Raw genomic sequence first — 20,322 nt, forward strand, 5'->3', positions numbered from 1 at the left:
ACTTTGAAATAGCTGTGTGGGCGCACGTGTACGTATGCATGTAACTAGTGAAACTTTGACTCACTTGTTGTAGGAACTTGTTTGCACAAAGATCAACAATCAGCACCTAGGGCAAACAGGAAGTGGAATAAATTTAGAAAATGTGTTTGTTTTATGTAAATAAAACACATATGTGAACAGAAAAATCTTAGATTTCATATTGCGCAACCAAAATTTAAAAATAGTCTCTCTTACTTACAACCAAAATATAGTTTCTTACTGATATGTCACTAAAAACAATACGGAAAATAAAAGGAATATCAGCTGATGACAAACCCTTAACATTTTTAGAGCTTTTTTTTTTCTTCTAAGAAAACTAAAGAAAAGCTCTGGTTTGACCCAAATACTAGGAAACATTTCCATATTAAAGAATAAGCAATCTACTTCATAAAATTAGGCTGATGCCACCATTTTGAAACAAGCAACCCCCCCCCCCCCCCCCCGCTTCCTACCGCATCATCCTTTTCTGGGTAACTGGTCTCAGTACGCATTTCATATCTACAATAGAAGGTAGATTATAAGAGTCGCATGCGGACGCACATGCACACGTTTGGCGTGCACACATGGACGTGCCGATTTTATAACATGCGCACGTATGGGGCCTATTTCCCAGTAAAGGAGCAGACTCCCTAAACCCCCTACCTAACTTGCCTCCCTTTTATCTTACTGGCCCCAACCCCCAAAACTCCGCTGACTACCCTTTTTTTACTACTTACTACTTACACGCTTGCCCACAGGAGAAGCAAGTTACTCGGTTGTGTGAGACCGGCGCGCGTTGGTGTGTGTAACTGACTTCATGGGTGTAGTCCCAATCCGGACTCCAATCTGTTCCACCCCTTTTTTATCCATGTACTGGGCCACTTAAAATCAGCACGTGTCCCAGTCATGCACGTATTTCCCGGATTTGCCACACACAGGGCTTTTAGAATGCACCCTTAAGATGGTAACTTTAAAACAGCCGTGTGGGCATGCACGAATGCACGTATGCCAGCACGTACCCACTTTATAACATGCATGCGTGTATGTTATAAAATTGGCTGGAAGCACGTAAATGTGCACGCCATTTTATATGGATGTGCACATGTGCCGCTTCTACCACGTAAGTGGGGGGATTTTAATATACACGTGCGTCGACGCAATTACCAGTTAAATCAGTTCGTTCCCACTTTGCCCAGTTACAGGATAGGACTTCCTAATCCCCTAGCTAACTAACCTGTCTTCTACCCTATCTGCCCCAATCCTTAAAACCCCACTGGCCTTCCTAGTTTTTGTTTTAGAACTTACACGCCATCTATAGCAGAAGTAAAGTTATGCAGTAGGGGGAGCCCAGCATGCGCTTGTGCACGTAAATACTTATACACCGGTTGCCATGCCCCCTTTTTGGACTTTTTCTTTTGTGCGTGTACCGGGAGATACATGCGTCCATGCTTCTTAAAATACGCATGCTGCGCACCAGCCCAAGAGACACGTATCTCCCGGATTTGGCGTGTGTAGAGCTTTTAAAATCTATCCCTGTGAGTGCTAGTAAATACTGTAATGCATCCAATATGTTCGCTTGGTAAGTCAAATGTGACCGTGCTTAACACTACAAGTTGCAGTGTCTCTTAGATCTTTTCATACAGTAAGGTGTTTACCTATACTCGCCTAAGCTTATACTTCATATGAAAGTTACACACGCCATCTCATGATTTATCTAGCAGCACTAACAGCCCATGCAATAATGCTCAGAACAAAAGTGGTCTGTTCTGATGTGACATAGGACTACACCCATGCCCCAAAAATAAAATCAATACACACCCTCCCTCTTCATGTGGGTGCCTGATTCAGTTTTTAAATCTGGGATGAAAGTGCATCATTTTTTTCCTGCCTCTGATTCTTTTCCAGTATCCTAACTCAAATGTTTGAACAACCTGACAATAAAGCTCCTGGGCAGCCCAACATTTTATAGTATTATTTCTCATTGTGAGTTATATTTCAATGAAAGAGGATATATACAACTCTCACCTCTTCTATGGGTAAATCACTTAGTAGAGGTAAACAGCAAGACAAGATCCCAATCAGGAATGGTGTGGGTGAGCAGACTATATCGATCATAGAGGCTGGTAATACGGGGATATAGGTGTGTTGCCAGGTGAAAGGGTAAAGCATAGCAACCACAGCATGACCACACTTTGACAAGATACTAGAAGAAAGTAACAAATCATAAATTAAAGCATATATGCATCTGAAAACAGGCTTTCCATCTTCACTTTAAAAACTTTACTGAGATTTGTTTTTTGTAACATGTCTCATTAATGGTACAGTGTGCTAAAATGCTTCTGTGTATGAGATCATTCAAACACATGAAATGTAAGTACCTAAAGTATCTGATCTGACAAAAGACCTGACCTAATTTTATGCTTAATCTGTTTTATTGAACTTTCAACAATAAACAAAATATGAGACACAGTGATGTTTGATTCTTATATACCATGTCTAGATCAATAATCATATGTAATAATACTTATACAGAATTCCTAACCCAAGCCCTCCACCCATCCCACTTCTTCCAAGAGAAGCGAATCTAAATCCAAAATCACTCCGCTTCATATTTCAACAATAAACAAAAACCTTCAAATAAGTACCAACAAAACCATGAATGTGGCCTAATTTTAAAGAGTTTTACTATGTTTCCCATTTTGTAGCTAATGTAAGACCCAAGATATCAAAAAATTCCCATGAAAAATATTTTCTACAGAATAAAACCCCTAAAATCATTTTGTGATTTTGGTGGTTTTTCTGCCCAACTCCCCATTCCCCAAAACATCTTTAGTGATTTCTGCATTCTGCCTCCCTCTCCCCCAGACAGTTGTGCTTGGGTGGCCAGGAATCCCTTGTTGGCCCCAGGGCTGGAGAAGCTCCTCCCCTCTGAGGTGCACTCACTATGCCACTTATAGGTTACTAAGGGTCACCACTGCAGCAGCTGCAATCTTCTCTGCCTCCCCCCCCCCCCCCCCCCCAGGCTTAGGCACACCTGCTCCGCAACAACTAAAATCGCTATTTAAATCCCCTTGTACAATACTTTTTTTAAACAATTTCAACATAGCATCAGAAGCTGTAGAGTTTAGTAGCTGCAAGGTAATCTGGTTGATAAGCAAGAGTCAACTCAGTTTTTATGTTAACCCAAGTCATCATCTGAAGGCAGTCACATTTCTTTTAAGGTAAATATAGATAATACAAATCCCTCTTAAGCAGTCTGCCACCCTACTCATGAAGGTTAGTGCCAAAATTTTTATAAGGCTTGATGAAGACAGAAACGTGAATCAAGTACATTAGAACATGTAACTGCTTCTGAAGAGTCTTTGATAAGGAGTCTGTTAGTAATGTTTTAAGCAAATTATCGCAAAAATAGTTCTAAAGAAGACAATGCAAACAACAAAATTAAAGTTTTTCCCCTTAGAAAATAAGGAAACTGTAATAGAGAGCTTATTCCTCACCTGAGATTATCAGCAACAAAGATGACTCTCCTTTCCAACAGGAGAGATGCAAATACTTTGACGAGATGACATACACTCAGACACTTAAACAAACAGTCAAAGTCTACATGTTCCAAGCGGGAATCCATTGGCCTGCACAGTTCTATTACCTAAGAAGGGTGAAAAGAATCTGCAGATTATTATGTCAAAATATATCCTTTACTTGAAGAGTAATAACAGTAGAAGTAATAATAAATGCACTTAGATAGTGATTTTTGTTCTGACAATAGACTTTCAATCACAATAAAAGCAGAAACACATGCAGCCACCCCAATGAGAACACCTCTCATGGCAGCTTTTCAAGAAGCAAACAGGATGAGAACAATGGTGGTATTCACTTTTATTTGGGTGATCTAAGACAATGCAGTGGTGGAGATGAGGAAGAATTGGACCATAGACAGGCTACAACAAGTCAGAGGCAGAACTGGGACTGGAAGTGAGGTCCAAGGACCTAAAGTGACTGACTAGGAAAAAAAAGTAAGACAATCTGTGTGAAAATGTACTCGGTAGGAACTAGGTTTTTTGCTTTTATGGAAAAATTTGTGAACAAATTGTATAATTACAGTTTCTGACATAGATGAAAAAATGGCAAAATTCACCTTTTTCACATTCAGAAATCCTTTTTATAATTAAAAACCTACAAAACTGGTGTTTTCTATTTCCCTTTTCACACAGAAATTCCCGCTTGTCTACAGCAAATATTTTACAAAAAGCACATTTTGAAAATTATCTGTGAAATTTAAAATTTTACTCTCTGCACCATCCTTAAAAGTCACTTATTCTAGATCACAGTGAGTTAGTATTGGAAAGCTGGGTGAAGGGTTGTAGGAGTCATTCTAAAACAACACCTATTGGACATTTTAAGGTTTCTAAAGAGAGAACCTTAGAACCTTTCACTGGAGGACAGTGATTCATAGCTTGAAGTACATGATGTGCATAAAAAGCAGGAAAGCTTGATGGTTGTGCATGCTTGCTCTGTGTGCTCTCTCATTGTCATCTTAGGGTAGGGTGTAATTAGACCTGAAAGGCAGAGACTGAAGGAGACTCCTAAGGGAAAAAGCTTGTGGCACATATTATATGTTAGGAATAAACTATGAACTAAATTGAAATACTTCTCGTCATACTAATTTTATTCCCTACCAATTTACACTTCTACCACTCCATCTTCAAACAAAGTGCCAAGAAGTACTGTGGATGCACTGGATGCTGGAAGTTGTCTGCTGTCTGCTTTTGTTTACCTCATTTCCTGCTCCTGGTAGGAAGCTTTTTACAGTGATGGTGCGTCCTGGAGCAGGAAAAGGAGCCTCCATGACACTGCGCATGAAAGGGGACACCAGGGCTGGAGACATTTCCCGTCTCTTCTCCACTTCATCTAAGATCTATGGGGCACAAACAGCAAAACAAACTGGATTCATAATACTGCTGTTACTGATAGGTTTTCTAATGAGACAATAAAATTGATCAATGTGAATAATAAAATTAGTGTTACAATGAATGGGATCCCCCTAGAGAATACAGTGCCAGCAGTACCACACTGAACATAAGAAACATGGGAGCTGAAGGCTGCCTGTGGTGCAATATAACATAAGAGGGCATGTAAACAAATACATCCAGGGAGGATAACTTTCAAAAAGCCACGCGGGTGTACATGTTGCGCGTATGCTGGCTCACATCCAGAGACACGGCCATTTTATAACATACACGCGTATATGTGCATATGATATAAAATCGTCTGTACATGTGCAAGCAATTTTATATGGATGCACACATGTGTACTCATGCTGACTTTACCGCATAAGTGGGGGGGATTTTATTAGATACACGTGCCAACACAATTACCAACTTCCCCAGTCCATTCTCATTTCACCCAGGTAAAAGACAGGACTTCCTAACCCCTCTAATTAATATGCATCCCTTTTACCCTTTTAGCCCCAAACCTTAAAATGTATTTATTTATGTATTTATTTATTTAAAAACTTTTCTATACCATCGCTAAGTTATATACCATCGCAACAGTTTACAAATAGGCACATAGACTAAGGTAAGTAAATGTAGGATATTGTACATTCTAACAGGTGCCAATAAAGTTCGGTTACAATTTCATAAATAAAATCATTATTTGAGTAATGTTGGTCAAGTCCAGGTATATTATTGAGTTACTATCTCTTTGAGATATTACTTCTTAAATGTAGGATTGAGTAAATTCATTCTCATCTGCATTACCCTGTACTTTCATTCTCTACCCTCCACACTCTTTAGTGAAGGCATTTTTAAAGAGCCATGTTTTTAAATTTTTCTTAAAAGTTTTGAGATTATTCTGTAATCTGAGTTCAGGGGGCATCGTGTTCCATAGTATGGGCCCAGCCAATGATAAAGCTCTTTCTCTCACTTGGGTTAATTTTGCTGACTTTACGGAAGGGATTGTTAGTAGTGCTTTGTTTGCTGGGCGGAGGTTTTTTTGTGGAACATGTACTCGTAAGGCTGTGTTTAGCCAGTCTGCTTCTTTATCATATATTAGTTTGTGTATAGTGCATAAGGCCTTTTATTTCATCCTGTATTCGATAGGTAACCAATGTAAGTCTGCTAGAGTTTCGGTTATATGGTCCCTCCTCTTTTTCCCCGTCAGTATTCTGGCTGCAGTATTTTGAAGTATCCCACTAACTAGCCACTAACTAGCCTCATTTTTTGTTTCATAACTTACACGCCATCCATAGCAGATGTAAAGTTATGCAGTTGGGGACCCTAGTATGCGCTTGTGCATTTAAATTCTTAAGCACACATTTCATGTTACATACCCGGACTGCCAATGTCCTGCCCATGCTCTGCCCCTTTGTGCGCGTACCAGGAGATACGCGTGTACTTGGGCACTTCTTAAAATCTGCACGACATGCACCAGCCCGAAGTACTCACGTATCTCCCAGCTTTGGCGCACACAGGGCTTTTAAAATTCGCCTTTATGCTTTTTATTGAAAGTTATACTGAATATTGTTCAGAATCAGCTTCAAGAATTCTTAGATAATAACAACATTCTTGACCAATTTCAATTTGGTTTTAGTCCAGCTCATAATACTGAGAGACAGTTACTTTCCAGTCTTGACATTTTTAGATGTGGCTTTGAGATGGGCACCAAATATGTCTTGGTATTGTTAGATTTATCAGCAATTTTTGATGTCATTAACCATCGCATTAAGCTGATGCCTTTGCAGGGCCTGGGTATATCTGCAACTGTTTTGGATTGGTTTACATCTTTCCTGACTGGTCACCAATATCTGATTCAAACTTTGTTGAATGACTTCTGAAAATCCAAATACACCATATCTACCCGTTCACCTTTGTCCACATATTTATTCACCCCTTCAAAAAATGTAGGAGATTTGTGAGGCAAGATTTCCCTTGGTTAAATCCATGCTGGATGTGTCCCAGTAAACCATGTCTATCTAAATGTTTTGTGATTTTATTCTTTATAACAGTTTCCACGATTTTTCCCGGCACTGAAGTCTATAGTTTCCTGGATCACCCCTGGAGCCCTTTTTAAATATCAGGGTTACATTGGCCATCTTCCAATCTTCAGGTACAATGGATTATTTTAATGTTAGGTTACAAATTAATTGAAATAGGTCTGAAATTTCATTTGTTAGCTCTTTCAGAACCCTGGGGTGTATACCATCTGATCAAGGTGATTTACTACTCTTCAGTTTGTCAATCTAGTCTACCACATCTTCCAGGTTCACCGTGATTTGGTTCAGTTCATCTGAAACATTATCTTTGAAAGCCATCTCCAGAATGGGTATCTCCCCAACATCCTCTTCAGTAAACACCGAAGCAAAGAAATCGTTTAATCTTTCCGCAATGGCCTTATCTTCTCTCAGTGCCCCTTTAACCCCTCGACCATCTAACAGTCCAACTGACTCCCTCGCAGGCTTTCTGCTTCAGATATATTTACAAAGGTTTTTATTGTGAGTTTTTGCCTCTATGGCCAACTTCTTTTCAAATTCTCTCAGCCTGTCTTATCAATGTCTTACATTTAACTTGCCAATGCTTATGCTTTATACTATTATCTTCTGCTGGATCCTTCTTCTAATTTTTGAATGAAGATCTTTTGGCTAAAATAGCCTCTTTCATCTCACTTTTTACCATGCTGGCAATCGTTTGACCTTCCACCTTTTCTAATGCGTGGAATAAACCTAAACTGTGCTTCCAGGATGGTATTTTTTAACAATGCCCACGCCTGTTGCACACATTTTACCTTTGTAGCTGCACTTTTCTGTATTTTTTAACTATATTTCTCATTTTATCAAAGTTTCCCTTTTGAACGTTTAGTGCTAGAGCCATGGATTTACTTACTGTCCCCCTTCCAGTCATCAATTCAAATTTGATCATATTATGATCACTATTGCCAAGTGGCCCCACCACTGTTACCTTTCTTACCAAATCCTACGCTCCACTGAGAACTAGATCTAAAATTGCTCCCTCTCTCATCGGTTCCTGAACCAATTGCTTCATAAAAACTCATTTATTCCATTCAGGAACTTTCTAGCATGTCCTGATGTTTCACTTACCCAGTCAATATTGGAGTAATTGAAATATCCCATTATTACTGCACTACCAATTTAGTTAGCTTCCTTAATTTATCTTAACATTTCACTGTCCTTCTCACCATCTTGGCTAGGTGGACAGTAATATACTCCTATCACTATACTCTTCCCCAAAACACAAGGGATTTCTATCCTTAAAGATTCTAAACAAATTTCTGGGAACATTTTGTTTCCTCCATAACCTTCGGTGAAACAAGTAGATTTTAACAAGCTGAACACAAATATGCATTTATTATGTCTGTATCACGTACCGTTTGCCAGAAAATTGCGATATACATTAAGGGTCAGATTTTTAAAAGCATTTACACGCGTAAAACTGTGTTTTACGCGTGTAAATGCACTTTACTCGAGTAAGTGGGCTTTTGAAAATTGCTACAATATATGCCATTGAATCGTCCATAGGATTTATTCGCATAAGTGCACTTTACGTGAGTAAGTGGCTTTTGAAAATTGCTACAATAGTAGTTACATTTATGCACGTAACTCCTTTGAAAATTACCCCCCAAGCATTGTTACGTGTCTGTAGCGGCATATGCTATAATGGCAATGTTGGCACCAGAAAACAAAACTAAAAATGTTTTGCCGCATATTTTCGTTTGTAATCACTGTCCGACGCTTTGTGGATGAGAGTCCAACAATAGTCACCTAGCATGGAGGAGTTCCACTTGCCTTGATACCGTTTCTCCATTTTGACAATGTCTTGATGAAACATTTTACCATGTTCATCACTCACAGTGCCAAGGTTGTCTGGGAAGAAGTCCAAGTGGGAATGAAGAAAATGTATCTTCAATGACATGTTGCACTTCATCAATTTGTACCCCTGAAGCAGATTTTCAACCTGTTCGACATAGTCTGCTGCCTTATAGTTGCCTAGAAAGTTACAAATGAAATTCTTGAAGGCTGTCCACGCAACACGTTATGTACCTTGCAGAAGACCATCAAAGTGGCTGTCCTTCATCACAGCTCGGATTTGTGGGCCAACGAAAACACCTTCCTTTATCTTGGCATCACTTATACGTGGAAACATTTGCCGCATATAATCAAAGGCTTTACTTTGCTTGTTCATTGCCTTAACAAAGTTTTTCATCAGCCCAAGTTTGATGTGCAAAGGTGGAAGAAATATCTTACTTGGATCCACCAATGGGTCGTGCGCAACATTCTTCTGCCCTGAAACCAACTTCTTGAGGAGAGGCCAGACTTTTCTGATGTAATGCGAATCTCTTGCTCGACTGTCCCACTCATAAAGGAAGCAATAATACTTGGTGTAACCAAGCTGCAGACCCAGTAGAATTGCAACTTCCTTGAGATCACCACATAAATTCCAGTTGTATCTCGAGTACTCAATATGGTTTAGCAGTAGCTGCATGTTCTCAAACGTTTCTTTCATATGAACAGCATGTCCGACAGGTATTGATGGGTAGATATTATCGTTGTGCAGCAAAACAGCCTTCAAACTTAAGATTGATGAATCAATAAACAGTCGCCATTCTATTGGGTCGTGGTCACATCCGAGAGCACAAAATAATCCATTGATGTCAGAGCAAAAAGTCAGACTGTCTACTTGGTTGAAAAATATTTTGTCAAACCTTCATCACGGCTTCAAAATACTGAAATTTTTGTATCAGATGACAAAAGATTCCATCCTTGCAGCCTTGACTCAAGCAGCTCTGCCTGACTCTTGATAAAGCCAAATCTCTGACCAGATCGTTCAGCTCTGAGATATTAAATGTGGATTGCTGGATGTTGATGGCACAAAGTCAGGATCAGCCGCAGCTTCCATCTGCGATGGCTCGCCATCATCGCCTACCTCCTCATCCTCAAGTGTCCACACCTCTGGCGGTTTTGGAACAGGAAGACTGTTGTCATGCGACACTGGTCTCATTGCCGATGCAAGGTTAGGGTACTTAATAAACTTCCTGTTCTTTGATGAGTATCCCGGCACATTCGTCATGCAGAAGTAACAGTCAGTTATATGATATTTCTGTTCCCTCCATATCATTGGGATGGCAAACGGCATGGATGGTCGCACACCTTTCAGCCAAGCTCGCAGACTACTGGCGCAAGATGCTCAACATATATGAGGAGTCCATTCTCTGTCCTGGTCACCAATTTTGCACCCGAAGTATAACTTGTATGCCTTCTTAATGAATGCAGTCATACTCCTTTTCTGTGCTTTCAGAGTAAACTCACCACAGATATAACAAAACGTGTCACAGCTATTACGACATTGGTGCGACATTTCATAAAGTATATGAAATTAAATCCACAAGCTTTAAACTCAACAGTTTTAGCGATACGATTCACTCATTTACATAGACTTTGCATAGTAGACTACTCATTGCTGCTGCTTATATAAGGCTGTGTGTCATGGAAACAAGTTTGAATCTTGCAGCCGAGCTGGGGCTTGCCCGAGCAAGTTCTGGCATGATCAGGTAGAGTTTCTTGGTGTATTTAAAAAAAAGGTTAGTCTCTGTTACATGTTATGTTGCTTATGGCCATCAAAAATAAGACATGAATTTTAAAAATCATAAAAACTACTGTCCAGCAAGAAAATATATGTACACGAGATTATGTTTTAAAATTTCACAATTATTGTAACACAAAATTGGCCATTTCTCAAAAACCTTATGTGATGTACACATTTTTTAAATTTATTTATTTAACATTTTTATATACCGGCATTCGTAGGACACATCATGTCGGTTCACAATAAACTGAGAAAGGAAATTACAATGAACAGGGATGGCTAACTGGGAGGAAGTAGGCTAATAAAGAATCTGGGTAAATAAGAAGGTACAAGAGAGAGGGTCAACAAGCAGGAATAATTTAGTTGAACGACATGGAAATTATTTATCCATGTTAGGATTAGAAATGCATGTTAGGATTAGAAATGCATGTTAGGATTAGAATTACATTTTGAAGTAATATCTGTGATCAGCACCAAAAAAACTCTATTTGGAACACCAAAAAGCCTGAAGGAAACAAAAACTTTGTTTACCAGTTTATTTAGTCTCATGCAGGATCTTTATCCTGTTGGACTCTATACCATCCTGGACATAAAGTGCCACCCTGCCACCAAGATGCTCCTCTCTGTCACTGCGATATAGGAGTAGATTTTTAAACATACGCACGTGTCCATGTGCGCATGCTACCTGGCGTGTGCACATGGCCACGTGATATTATAACGTGTGTGATCCCCTGGCACAGTGGCAAAAGGCCGCTGTACCGGCTGCCTCCAGCCCTGCCCCGCCCTCTGGACTGCCCATCCCTACCTCCTGGACCAACCCTTTGCCGAGGCCTGGCCCTTGTGTGCGTAACAAGGGTTACGCGTGCGGCTGGGCCCCTTCTAAAATGCTTGCGGCGTGCTCAAGGCCTGGCCACACACATAACCCCCGTATTTTATGCGCGTGGGCAATTTAAAATCTGCTTGATAATTTGTACCCTGGTATAGCACTATCCCATTGGTTATCCTCTTTCCACCATGTCTCTGAGATGCCAATAAAGACTATCATCATTCACTTCTATACACTCTAATTCTCCCATCTTACTTCTTTAGCCTTCTGGCATTAGCATACAAACATTTCAAAATGTGTTTTTTGGAAACTTTTAGCTCAGTTGAGTTTATAATTATAGGCACTTGGACTGCTTTTGTTATTATTGGAACCTCACTGTCGGGATGCCCTAACTCTAATGCTTCATTAGTATCCTTCGAAGATACCTCCCTCTGAACCATGTGCTGCTGAGCACTGTTGGCTTTCCCCTTTTTAGTTTAAAAGCTATTCTATCTCCTTTTTAAAGGTTAGCGCCAGCAGCCTGATTCCACCCTGATTAAGATGGAGTCCATCCCTTCGGTAAAGACTCCCCCTTCCCCAAAATGTTCCCCAATTCCTTACAAAACAGAATCCCTCTTCCTTCCACCGTCATCTCATCCACACATTGAGACTCCCAAGCTGTGCCTGCCTTTGGGAACCTGTGCGTGGAACAGGGAACATTTCAGAGAATGTGAGCCTGGAGGTTCTGGATTTCAGTTTTCTACCTAAGAGCTTAAATTTGGCTTTCAGAACCTCCCTCCCACATTTTCCTATGTTGTTGGTGCCCACATATATCATGAAAGCTGGCTCATCCACAGCATTGTCTAAAATCCTATCTAGGTGACGCATGAGGTCCGCCAACTTCGCAACAGGTTGGCATGTTACCCGGCAATCCTCACACCCACCAGCCACCCGCTGTCTACATTCCTAATAATCGAATCACCAACTATGACGGCTGATCTAATCATTCCCTCCTGGGCAGTAGCCCTGGGAGAGAGGACAATGCACCACCTGGAGAGCAGGTCCTTGCTACAGGATTATTTCCTGCTGCACCAGGTTGATGCACTCCGATCGTGAGACCTTCCTCCTCCAAGGCAGCACCAGGGCTGCCAGACTTGAGTTGGGACTTGGCTGCCTGTCTCTGAAGGTCTCATCTATATATATTATTATTATTTATTGATTTTTATATACCGCCGCTCATCAGAGATATCGCGTCGGTGTACAGAGAACAAAAACATACTCTGGAACGTTATACATTGAACATGATAATAATAGATGAAGTCTTTTACATAAAGCAAATAAAAAATAAATACAGTGATATAACTTAAATAAAGCAAACTTATAAAGGTAACAAATAAAACTTAAATTAACGGAAAACATGGGGAAATTGGGATGAAAAAATATAATTTGGGAGTGAGAAGTTTATATGACTCTGTCTGCCTCATTTCCTCCAGGTCTGCCACTCTAGTCTCCAGAAATCAGACTCGTTCTCTGAGAGACAGGAGCTCTTCTTATAGATAGTTCTTTTTGAACTTCCAAAGACTGGAATCCATTGTGACAGCAGAATGTGTTAATAAAATATGCTAAATTCAATATAAAATTTCCAAAAGTCTTAGGCTTTGTTTCCCCTTACCTTTGAAAAGAGATTAAAACAGCCTAGTCGACTAACCATGCAGTACACTTCTGGCAATCTTTTTCCTTTTCCGTGTGGCTAAAGGGAAATATAAATATTTTTATTTCTACACTATGTTAGTAAACACATCAGAAACATACATGCTTATGCTAAGAAATTATTTTATTTATCATATCCTCTTCACTGGAAAAATAAAATATTTTCTATAGGCACAAGATGAGAAAATCATTTTTGAATAAGGCCCTATATGTGTCTTTGTGAGACCTTGCAGTTTCCTCATGCCTTTTTGGATTTCCAGCTCAATTAAAACCAGGACCTTCATTTGTAACTAGCCAGAGACTTTCCCCCTATTTTACATCCTCTGTCAACTTACTTTAGTCACTGCAGCGACAGCCGTCAGCAGGTGGCCCTCTCCAAGGCTCCTTCTGAAACCCTGTAGTCGTGGACCCTCAATCTGGCCACTTGGTGTTGCTATTGCACAATGACTGGGACTCCCTTCCCCCAAGGGCTAAGAACACTGCTCGTGTGACATCCTCAGCTATGGCTCACGTAACCTGAGCTTTGAACTCAGTTGCTCTGCATGGCAGTGCGCAGCACCTAACTGGCTGGCTAAGGGCCTAAATAAACTAACATCTCACAGACATTTAGAGAAGAATTTTCCAAAGCAATTTAGATGTGCTGGAATAATTTAATTTAGTATTTATTCCATTCTTCCTGGCTGGATCCCTACTTCAAGACGTATTACATAATTGATGGTTAAGCATATAAATGACCCTGCCTAAAAACTGCTCTCCTCTGCCTGGTTGAATATGCACAGGTTTCCACAACATGCTTACTTTTAGTCAGAATTGAAGGGGGGGGGGGGGGGAATCTTAAGGTCCGGGAAGGACAACAACATTTTCAAAGTATGCGTGACATTTTCAAAAGTATGCATATTTACCTTCCTTGACTATACAAGCAAAATTATGGGTGCAAAGTACATGGTTGCCTTTATCACACGTACATTACGCTAATTGTCAAAAAGAAAGTACCTGAAGTCAGCAGAAATGCAAGTGCTGATGTAGCTGGGTCTAGCAGGCTATGCACTGTCTTCTCATGTTGATCCTACCAATGTGGCAGGTTCATTGGGTAAAGGAACTGTCTGGAAAGTCCACTGGGATCTAAGAGGCCAGATATTCAGGTAATAGCTGCACTGGTATTAGTGGCTGTCAATTATTGTGGGATGTTGTGGTTGGAAATGGGAGAGGAGGGGTGTTGAGTATAAACTAAAAAAAGGGGATTTTTCATACTCTGCTGCCCAAAAGACTGAAGTGCAGTGAAAGAAGCTTACAAAATACAAGCAACGTTTGCATATGAAAGTCCTGAATGAGCCAACTGGTCTTTTTTTTTTTGCCATTATCTGCTATATTACTATGTAGTTTGCATGCTAAAAAGACAATTACATGGGCTATTTGGAAATTGTCCCTTTACTGGCTTATGCGAGCCTGCAGATGCTACAAAAAGTAAGGTAACAAATTCTTCACTGCCAACATTAACTGTCACCAGGAATCCAACCCAACCCATACACAGAAACTGAACTCCCTTGTAGCCCCCAAAGATGGTCTCTGAGGTGTGCTACTGGGGTAGTGTAAGATGGCAGGTATGGTCCATTGTTTACCTCATTTATGGATCAACAGAAGATTTCAAGTGTGCAACTGGGCAATCTTTACTGTTATTATAAAGAGAGCACACAGCAGCAGATGAGAAAGTGTTTCCAAGTTAGTGCCAATGTCAAAGTTACACCTATGGAAGGCTTTTTTGCACAATATTATGTGCTTAACAATAAGTAAATAAACTTACCAAAAGCTTCTTACAGTATCCAAACCACCTGCTTCCATCCTCTCCCGTTAAAACAAAGGAAAAGGTTTCACTAAAATGATAAGAAATGAACTCAGATTCAAGACAGAGTAGTTAAAGACAAATTGCAAACAAAATGTATTCCAGTCTTTTGCTTTCAAGATTATTACACATTTCTGATTTTTCAGTGTTCTCCATCTTTTTCAATACAAATGCAAAAAGTGTAACAGTAAGTTTTACTACTGTTGTAGTTACTACCCTTTTTTAATCCACATATGAGGGTTTGACTTCTGGAGACTGATCCAGTTTCTGCTTAAAAAGGTTTCCATGGTACAAAACACGAAAACAAAAATTAACTAAACAAAAAAGGATAAAAAAACATTTTTAATTTACTAGATTTGTACTCAGCCTGGAGTTTCAATCTTGACTTTATTTTAGAGTACTTACTTCTTTTAATTGAGTAAATCATTTTAGCACCAAATCTTGACTATTTCTGGGTACTTCTTTTAATTGAATAATCATTTTAGCACCATTGTAATTAAATATCCAAGGGAAATACACAAGCTAAACAAATCCAATGAGTATAATTAATCACTGTCAGCTTATTTATACAATACATAAGAAATGCTTGCACAAACATTACCACTGGTAGAGGCCTAGCACTTACCTTTTAAGTTCAGAAGTGGGAATCCAGTCTTTTGAATCAGGAAAGCAGAAACTGGGAATGACTTTTAGTCTCTCCTCTGTATCCCGAGATTGCCTCAAAGGCTGCTCAGCCTGAAAAATCAATCAAACTCATTCAACATAACTGTCATCACAGTTTAAACTAAAGCAAATAAATTCACTATCCTGATGAACCCCAAAAACAGAGAAAATGAAAATGCACTATAATAACTCGAGAATTAGGGAAAAAAGTTGCATCTCCCTAATTTTTATTGTGAGATATTCAGTTCCTCAGTACTAAAATTGCTTTATATTTATTAAAGAAAATATCCTAATATTCAGATGGGAAAAATACCAGTGCAAAAGATGTACTCCACAGGTGACAGAATCTCTCTTTCTGAATGAACATTTAACATTTAGGCATACATTTTCAGTAGCATGCCTAACCTCTGAGATAAATACACAGAAATATAGATCCAATAAGACTAGACATTTATAAAATATCAATATATATGAAAAGTCTAGCCCAAATATGGCTGAGGATTGTATAGTTGAAACTGGGGAAACCTCATATAGGGCCTGAAATAGGCTATTTTAATGCCTATATGGCTACTGGAAATCTGACTCCACGGCTGGGGATGTCTGACTAGTAAAGCTATCATATGAGTCAGGATAAAGATACTGGTAACCAAGAATGGGTTTTACCAGATTGTGTGTGCTCACTGTTTTGCACGTCCGGCAGACGGAGATCGCATATCGCGCCAAGAGTCTTAACCGTGGGAGCACATTGACCACTACTACCTGAGTACCTATAACAGCCAAGATTTATGTGCATGTTCCATGCTAATAAGTGATTCCCTGATGAAGAATTTTGATTCGAAACATTGCAGTGTCGGGACTGATACACTCACAGCATGAAGATTTTTTCATAATCTTGGCGCCAAAACAGTGAGCACACACAATCTGGTAAAACCTATTCTTGGATACCAGTATCTTTATCCTGACTCATATGATAGCTTTAATAGTCAGTAAAGCATCATACCTTCTAGGGTAACCAATGATTACAACTTTCTCTGACATCCACAGCCGTGGAGTCAGATTTCCAGTAGCCATATAGGCATTAAAATAGCCTATTTCAGGCCCTATATGAGGTTTCCCCAGTTGCAACTATACAATCCTCAGCCATATTTGGGCTAGACTTTTCATATATATTAACCTCTGAGATATGCATATAATTTCAAGTACGCATAATCCCCCTCAGTTATCTCTCCTTTTTTTTTTTTTTTTTTAGTGATCTGGCAGTTTTCTCCTGGTTCTTGGGCTTCCAGTTCAGCTGGAACCAGGCCTGGGATCTGGTTCCATACTATGTGTTGCCAATGACTGGGATTCCCTCCACCCAGGGGCTGTGAGCATTGCTTCCACAGTATCCCCAGTTCCAGCCATCTCAGGGGAGACCAAGCCACAAATCAGGTCCCTCACTGAACCACTGGGCTGACCCTCTCTCATTCAAACAAAAGATATATACACAAGTTGACTTTGAAAATTGGGTTGCTATTTGGCTCAAATATACATGTGCAACTTTACCAATTGCACAATTTTTTTTAACATACATTCCTACCCCAGCATCGCCTATTTTTGGGTCTGCAAATTTCTGGATGCAATTAAATTAGGTATGTATCTTTAGGCAGCTGAAAATTCACAATGAGAAGATAAGCAATTTATGCATGTAATTCCTATTATTCACCGAAGTTTCAACAGGGATTGTAACTTTCAAACCGGCGTGTAGACATATTTTGGCACATGTGCATCGGCACGCACTCAGATACGTGGCCATTTTATAACTTGTGCACACATATGTGCGTATGTTATAAAATAGCCTGGCCGTGCACACATGTGCAGCCAATTTTAAGTGGGTGTGTGCCAAGGCATATAAATCCTGATTCTACTGCGTAAGTCAGGGTATTTTATAAAGGGCATGTGTCCTCACCAGTTTATCCACCAGTTCTCCCAGTTAACAGCTAGGTCCTCCAACCCCCCCCCCCCCCCCGCCCCCCAGTTTGATAGCCTGTACTCCCCCCAGTTACCCCAGACCCTTTAAACCCTGCAGAAATAACAATTTTTTTTTTTACAATGCCTTATCCATAGAAGTAAAGTTATGCGGCAGTGAAACTTGGGCACGTAAGTATTTAGGTGCACATCTCTTGGCCGTGCCCCAACATGCCCACACCGTGCCTAGACTATGCCTTTTTTTAAAAATGAAGTGAGATGTGCGCGCAGTGGGAGATACGCATGCATCTGGGTGACTTTTAAAATTTGGTGGTCGTGTGCGAGCCTGACTGGTGCGCACATCTCCCGATTTTGGTGCATGCTAGCCTTTTAAGATTCACCTTTAAGTGTTTAAAAATTTAGCCCTTAATGTTTACTCTGGCTGATAAAAAGAACCTCTTCCCCCAAAAAAAGTTATAGATTTTCTAAAGAAATTATAAGTAAAAAAAAAAAAACCCTTAACATAATTGTCTATGTTCTTCAGCATTTGTTATATTTTGTGAAACAAAAAAGAAATAAGATGAAGACAAAAAGGAGAGACAGTGCTAAAAATATACCTTATTTATTATTATTATTATTATTATTATTTAATAACTTTTATATACCGACGAACGTTGGGAACATCTCGTCGGTTTACATAGAACAGAACTTAGCAATGTTTTAACATATTTACAATATGGTCTTCCCTTAGTTTAATACATTTCAGGCACTGAGGCTACATTTCAGATGCTCAGGTTGTACCTATCAGAATGTTGCTACTGCTAGGTTTGGATGCCAGTCAGTGCAAAAGCCCCTCATGTACAGTGATCTGCTTACTTCAACTGAAGAACAGCAAAAGGAGAATTACTTAAACATGTTTGGGTAGTACTGCTAGTTTAAGATCCCCTCATGTCTTCCCATTCAAACTGAACCTGAATCTGGTCTTGAGAAACTATGCCACAGTCAACTTGCCAACCAATAATTAAAGATTCTTTGGTAATAATACAAGCACAAAACTTGACAGCAATATTTCAGATGTGGGGCAGTATGTAATCAATGCTCCATAATTGTTGTTTTGATGTTCCTTTCTAATTACAGGTCTGAATGAAAGACCCTCTTGATTTAGCTCTGTTTTAAATTTGTCAAATATTCTAGCGTCAGTCTTCTTAAATATATGGTACAAGAATTCAAATAAAACACTACCTGGTGTTAAGTTAGGCCTGAATGAATAGCTTGCATGCAAAGTCAGAGTGAATACCACCGTGAGTCCTTCCACCAAATATCACTGATGTTTACATTTGACAAATATTTGTCTTTCTTATAACATGTTCACATTTTGCAACCACACTTTTTTAAACATTTCCTTACTATTTATTTGTGAATACTGACTGAACTTGTCAAGTGAGCTCCTGAATTGAAACAAGAAATAGTTGTACTGCTCCAATCACACTAAAAACAATAATGATCACACAAGGAATATTTTACTTAATTAGCTATTCAACTAATAAGAATTTTTCAGTGTGTTTTTCTGTTTAGCAAGGGTTAATAATCCACTGTATTGTAGGAGACTTGGGTATGGGACCAACCTAAGATCTTTCTAGCTTATTATAGGATCATCACTATTTAGACTGGTAGAAGAAGAACAATGATACCAGTGATAGTAAAATCTACGGCATGAGCAACCCTCAAAAGGCAAACTGGCTCACAGAACATGAAGACTCACTAATAATGGTACTAAGAAACCAATATCCAGCACATGGCACTTGAACTGTAAAAACCTCCTCCCCACCACTGAGTTCAAGGTCAAAACAAAAACAAATCCTCATCCTTCCTCCTGGCAGGACAACAATATGGCCCCAATCATCAGGAAAATGAGGCTGAGAGAAAAAGGCCTGACTGTGAGCAAATATATAGGAAAACCGGTTCCTACCTGCTAATTTTCGTTCCTGTAGTACCTCAGATCAGTCCAGACTCCTGGGTTTTACCTCACGTTCAGCAGATGGAAACAGAGAAAGTTTTATTGACATTTCTTCTTAACCACATGTGTCACCTGCAGTTCCTCAGTATTGATCTATAATCAAGCCAATCACAACAAAATTTCAAAAACATCCAAACTTTCAAACCTTACAAAATATGAAAATATTCTCTGCTATAAAAAACAATGAGTGGATGACTCTCCCCTTCAACAGAATGGGCAGGTTCTGGACTGATCTGTGGTACTGAAGGAATGAAAATTAGCAGGTAACAACCAATTTTCCTTTCTCTGTAAAGATTCCTGGGATGTACCAAAGCTCCCTAGTCAGGGTGGGACCTGGAGAGTCCCGCTCGCAGAACACTTTTGCCAAAAGATGGGGAACCCATATCTCCCATATCCAGATGATGGTGTCTAGAAAAAGTATGCAGTGACTTCCAAGTTGCTGCCCTGTAAATCTCCTGTGGAGAAACAAGCTGAGCCTCCGCCCACAAGGCCGCTTGAGAACATGTAGAATGAGTATGCAATCCATCCAGAACTGGACTACCACAAATAATCTAAGTGGGACCAATAGCCTCCTTAAGTCAATGAGCAATAGTAGCCTTAGAAGCCTGAAAGCCCCTCTTCGGATCGCTCCACAGACCAAAAAGGTGGTCTGATTTCCTGAAGTCATCCGTTACTTTGAGATACCTCAGCAAAGCTCTTCTTACATCTAACAACTTGAGCTCCTTCG

At 39.7% G+C, this 20,322-nt stretch overlaps 1 protein-coding gene across 1 annotated transcript in view; it reads right to left on the reverse strand.

Annotated features, from left to right (window-relative positions):
• DENND2C (DENN domain containing 2C) overlaps nucleotides 1-20,322 on the reverse strand; it is a 132,428-nt gene that overhangs the window by 11,061 nt on the left and 101,045 nt on the right. Inside the window, 7 exon segments of the mRNA XM_029573427.1 lie at nucleotides 65-106; nucleotides 2,044-2,221; nucleotides 3,516-3,664; nucleotides 4,793-4,933; nucleotides 13,094-13,171; nucleotides 14,933-15,002; nucleotides 15,597-15,706. Of these exon segments, the coding sequence (XP_029429287.1) occupies nucleotides 65-106; nucleotides 2,044-2,221; nucleotides 3,516-3,664; nucleotides 4,793-4,933; nucleotides 13,094-13,171; nucleotides 14,933-15,002; nucleotides 15,597-15,706 (768 nt within the window).

The sequence above is a fragment of the Rhinatrema bivittatum genome, chromosome 12 (genome assembly GCF_901001135.1).
Source record: "Rhinatrema bivittatum chromosome 12, aRhiBiv1.1, whole genome shotgun sequence".
Taxonomy (NCBI): domain Eukaryota; kingdom Metazoa; phylum Chordata; class Amphibia; order Gymnophiona; family Rhinatrematidae; genus Rhinatrema; species Rhinatrema bivittatum.